The sequence below is a fragment of the Fukomys damarensis genome, unplaced genomic scaffold, assembly GCF_012274545.1.
Source record: "Fukomys damarensis isolate Sample0158 unplaced genomic scaffold, DMR_v1.0_HiC HiC_scaffold_14, whole genome shotgun sequence".
Taxonomy (NCBI): domain Eukaryota; kingdom Metazoa; phylum Chordata; class Mammalia; order Rodentia; family Bathyergidae; genus Fukomys; species Fukomys damarensis.
In genome coordinates, this window is record NW_022900926.1 from 73,762,898 (window position 1) to 73,767,940 (window position 5,043).

A 5,043-nucleotide genomic window follows, 5' to 3' on the forward strand; every position below is an offset into this window, starting at 1 on the left:
AACCAGAACAAAATTCTATTACATATGTCAAAGACCATTAAACTAAGAACTTCCTTTTTGGGGGGTTGTGAGTGAAAAAAATAACCATCAGTAAATAACACAAATAGCAGAAGAGTCCATTTGTCTCTTGTAGTACAAAGTCCAGAAGCTGGTAGGTGTGGTTGGTATTGGTCCCATATTTCGGGAGGGTGGAGTTGGTATCTCAACAGTTCTCGATTTTTTTTTTTTTTTTTTTTGAGACAGGGTCTCACTATGTAGCTGTTGAGACTGACCTGGAACTCACTATGTAGCTCAGGTTGGTCTGGAACTCACAGCGATCCTCCTGCCTCAGCCTCCTGAGTGCTGGGATTACAGGCATGCGCCACCACACCCGGCTCTCAATAGTTCTCTTGGTGACAGCTCCAGCCAGCCTGCATTCAAGACTGGATGAAGGGAAGAGACAGGTGTTCGACTCCCCAGACTGCTATCTCATGGCCACTTCTGGCTGCAAAAGAGTCAGGGAAATTGAGTGTTTTGCTTTAACAGTCTTCTGTGGTTGAGGCACAGGAAAGGAAAGAGGGGAGGAATTGGAGTCCAGTAAGCCAAACTACCGTGTCAGCCACAGTTTTCAAGTTAAAAGTTATCAAGCACGTCTTTAATTAAATGTAGAAGCAGCTGGTCAGTTGGAAAATAGTAAATCATCACAGAAAGTATTGATATGAAAATCAGGCATAAAGATCTCCACTGTCAATAATGCTACATATTTGTACTGGTCTTTCATTCTCTGTTGGAATTAATTCTAGTTGTTTAAGAACTTCTGTTCCTTCGATCAATTGCCTACGTAGGAGAAAGAGCAAAAAACAGTCATCAGTTTCCACATTTAGCTTACGTGCCCCAACAGCTGAGGATGTCACTTACGCATTCAATTAACTGCAGTCAAAAATGTCCCGAGTCGCTCTAGGTTTGTCGATCTTGTCTCATCTGCACCTAGTCCCACCAGCCAGACTGTCACACCTTTCTGATGGAAGATGGAATCTGAGGCTGCCTGCTGTAGTAGCTCCCAGCAGGGCTGACCTCCTTGTCACTGCTCTGGCACTTGTCCCATCCCTTGTCACTGCAGTCCGATGGATCTTTTAGAAATTCAACTATGATACCACTTCCTTGCTCTACAGATGTAACGGAGACTAAAACTCTCCACCGTGGCCTACAAGGGTCTTCGTGGCTCCTACCGCCCCCCTCCTACTTGCCACCTGTTCCCAGTCGCTCTCTGCTCCACACCAGCTGGCTCTCCGAACATCAAAAGCCCTGTGCTCCCTCCCTTCCCCAGCTGTCCCTAACCCTTGCTCTTTCACCTCTGCTGGTCACCAACGGGCCTCCTCCGGCTCTCAGCTCAGTCCTCGTTTCCTCAGGGACGTTTCCTGAGTCTCTCTACCAGTCAGGTTTTCTCTCACCTTCAGGCGGTTCCCAGGTGAAACTTTACATGTATTTACTTGTATGCTGCTTCAGTTAACTTCTGATTCTCCCATGAAGGCAACGATGCTGCTTTAGCTTGAAGGTCAGCGCCTAACACAAGGCCTGCCAAGCACGAGCCCCTCAACCAACAGCCACAGAGTGTGTGAAGAGAAGCTCAAAGCCATGCTAGCCTGGACCTCTGGGGACACTCACTGGCCGTGAGTAGGAACTCCCTGAGGAGGGAAGTTAGACTTCTGATGGCTCTTTCCTTTAAAAGACGGTGGCACGGGGCAGCAAGATAGGCCTCGATACAGTGCTTGGGCTGGGGCAGTGGCTCAGGGGGAGGGAGTAATATCATGATCCTACACAGGTGTGAAGTTACATACCAGGCTCTAGCCTTCTCTCAGTCTGCCCCTGGGCTCTATTTTGCCATTTCAGTCAGAAGCCTTGACACAGGGTGCTATGGTTTGAGTGCCACGGCCCCAAGAGCTTACAGTGAGTGAAATGTTAACTGCCACTGTGACGGTACCAAGAGATGAGCAAGACTTTTAAAAGGTGATTCGTCAGGCAAAGCCCTCGTGAATGCTTAATGCCATTTTATGAAGGAATTTATTACCTATCTCTGGAGTGGGCTCCCTATGAAACAGTAAGTCCAGCCTCTTCTGCCCCTTCCTGGTTCTTGCTCTCTCTCATGTGCTTTCTGACCACGTGACACCTTCCACCATGTTATGACACATCATGGAGGCCCTTGCCAGACACTGCTCCATGCTCTTGGATTTCACACACTCTAGAACCACGAGTCAAATAAATCTGTACTGTTCATAAATTAACCAGTCTGTGGTGTTCTCTCACAGCAACGGGAAATGGACGAACACAGCATCCCCCAACCTTTCTAACACCAGGGAACAGTTCTGTGGAAGATAAGTTTTTTCCAAAGTGCAGAGTAGGGGTGGAGATGGATGGATGATGATGATCGTGGTGACGGTTTCTGGATTTTATTCTCATAAGGACCACAGAAGCCAGATCCTCTGCATGTGCAGTTGACAGGTTCTTTTTTATGAGAATCTAATGCTGCTGGTGATTTGATGCTCAGGGGGTGACGCAAGCGACATAGATGAAATTTTGTTAATTCTTCTGCTGCTCACCTCCTCCAGGGATTGGGGACCCCCGGACTAAAAGACTAGCACAAGATACATTCTGAGGCTGAAAAGCCGAGGAGAAATGGACAGGTGTGCTTCTGTCCAAGGAGGGCAGAAAGTAGAAGGCTCTTCTCCAGGTAGATTTCCCAAATACTGAATAAGTGTTCGCTCACGTGCACCTGTCCACTGTGACAGGTGTTAGGGTAGAAGATGAGTTGAGACCGAGTCCCCGATGTGAACTGTTCATAGTGTGACAGAGACAAGAAGAAATGCCTGCTTTCGGTAATTAGAAAGGTTTGTGAACTAAATCTGGAACAGTATTTCAGCTGACTGCAGAGAGGCAGAAAAGAACAAGATAAATGAAGCCTACAGACGGTTGCAGAAGTGTAGCATTATGATCTGCCTGCTGGGGAGCCCCCTGTCTACAAAGCATATCCACATTTCTATCTGTAGCCCTGACCCAGCCTGGGAAGCTTCCAACCGGCTGTCCTACAGATATCTCCATCGGAGACACACCCCGTCCAGCCTGAACTCCTGATCTTCTTTCCCCAAGGCTCCTCTTTTTATCGTCCCCCTTGGTGAATGGTACTAACCATTCACTCACTTCCCAAGCCCTACGAGTTGCTAGGGACCTTCACTGGCCAGGGTAGTAGCCACTAGCCACATGTGGCCATTTAAATTCACTTAGAGTCAAGTAAAATACGGTTCCTTCATTGTATGAGCCACATTTAAGAGCTCATTGTGGCCAGTGGCTGTAATACTGGACAGTACAGATGTAAAGACATTTGTATCAGCACAGAAGATTCTACTGAACAGCACCGATCCGGACTCCTGCTGTGCCTTCCCTCTCAACACCTACACCTGGGAATCTGACTTCTCAATACAACTTGGATTTTGTCCACTCATCCCAGCTCACCTGTACTACCAGGGCCCTCAATCGACTCCAGTTACAGCCTGTCATGATCCAGAGCTTCTGAACTGGACTCTCTGTTCTTGGTTTTCATGTGTTGCTATTTCACTTGTCATTTCTGTTAAACGCATCTTTTCAAAATGAGATGCAGGTCATGTCGCCCACGATACAAAGTTCTTTCATGACTCCCACCACCTCTGAGAGAGGCCCTGGCTGGGCAGCAAGCTGTAGCTAGATGAGTTCTTTCTTTCTGCTCAAGGCCTTTCTGCAAGTATTCCTTCACTCTTATTTTTAAATTAGTTTTATTGGTACATTTTAGGTATACAATATAATGTCATTCATCAATGGAGATTTGTACCTTTACATAATAAATCTTGATTCTTCAAGATTCCTTCATTCTTCATAAGGTGATTTGACTAGATGTGACTTCTATCCTTCTGTGTTACATTCCCTACACAGCTCACCTTATGAAGCTTTCTATGATCCTCTCCCCCGCCTTAAATCCATTTTAAAACGAAACTGATTACCCCAGAACACACCCATTTCTACTTGATATGTATGAAGGGAGAAAGATCTTACAAGTTTTAAAATCCTTCCCCTTCCCCTATGAGGCCGTGGACAAAAAGCCATGTTTTTGGAAGGGTATCCCCCAAAGCATCCACCCACAGACGCCTCTGCTAGAAGCTAGAGCTTAGAAGAAGGGCCTGTCACAGACAAAGAAGAAACTTCTGTCTCTGTCTCTGTCTGTCTGTCTGTCTGTCTGTCTCTTTCTCTCTCTCTCTGGATCTTGTTAGCTACATCTGGGCTTCCAGAAGCTGAGATACACATGGGGGAAGCTAAGAGAGGACGGAAAAGAGGCCGCCCAACAACCGGATCCGGAAGGAGTTACACTTCATCTGGTTTAACTAGACTGTCTGGCTCCCCATTATCTTAGCACTCTCCTCCCTCCGTTCTGCAGTCCTAAGTATCCCAGCTCAGCTTCAACTGTGGCTTGGAGATTCAACTGAGATCAGACTGGGGCCAGAGCCACAGAAGGGGTGCAGTGCCTCCCTCAGGCCAGAGTGGTGATGACAACAAAATTATGTCCTCAAAAAGTGAATCATTAAGACTAGGAACCGTGGGAAACAAGACCAAGCACTCTTTCACTCCACTGCCATCCTGTAGGGATCCGCATTTGTGTTTACTAAAGGAGGTGGGAGTGTTGTATTACCTTAGCCTCAGACATTGCCCGTGCTCACTTTACTGAGCTTGCACGGGCGGTGCACTGTCTTGCAGTGTCACACAACTGCTCTTTATTCATTTTGTTTTGTTTTAAATCCATCTTCCCGAATGTACTCTAAACTCCCCAAAGAGGAGTTGTGCGGGGTGTGGTGGTGTGTGCACGCCTGCAATCCCAGCACTCGGGAGGCTGAGGCAGGAGGATCGCTGTGAGCTTGAGACCAGCCTGGGCTACATAGTGAGTTCCAGGTCAGCCTTAACTACATAGTGAGGGTCAGGGATTTAGCTCAGTGGTTCCACCGCCCATCTCGCAAACGTAAGGTCCCAAGTTCCATCCCTGGTACC

General features: G+C 47.3%; 1 protein-coding gene across 3 annotated transcripts in view; it reads right to left on the reverse strand.

Annotated features, from left to right (window-relative positions):
* Positions 1 to 319: 319 nt before the first annotated feature.
* Positions 320 to 5,043, reverse strand: part of Ppil6 (peptidylprolyl isomerase like 6) — a 28,324-nt gene continuing 23,600 nt past the window's right edge. For all 3 annotated transcript variants that reach the window (XM_010635280.3, XM_010635279.3, XM_033763442.1), the window contains one exon: positions 320 to 816. In XM_010635280.3, the coding sequence (XP_010633582.1) occupies positions 705 to 816 (112 nt within the window). In that variant the 3' untranslated portion in view covers positions 320 to 704. The remainder of the gene's footprint in view (positions 817 to 5,043) is intronic.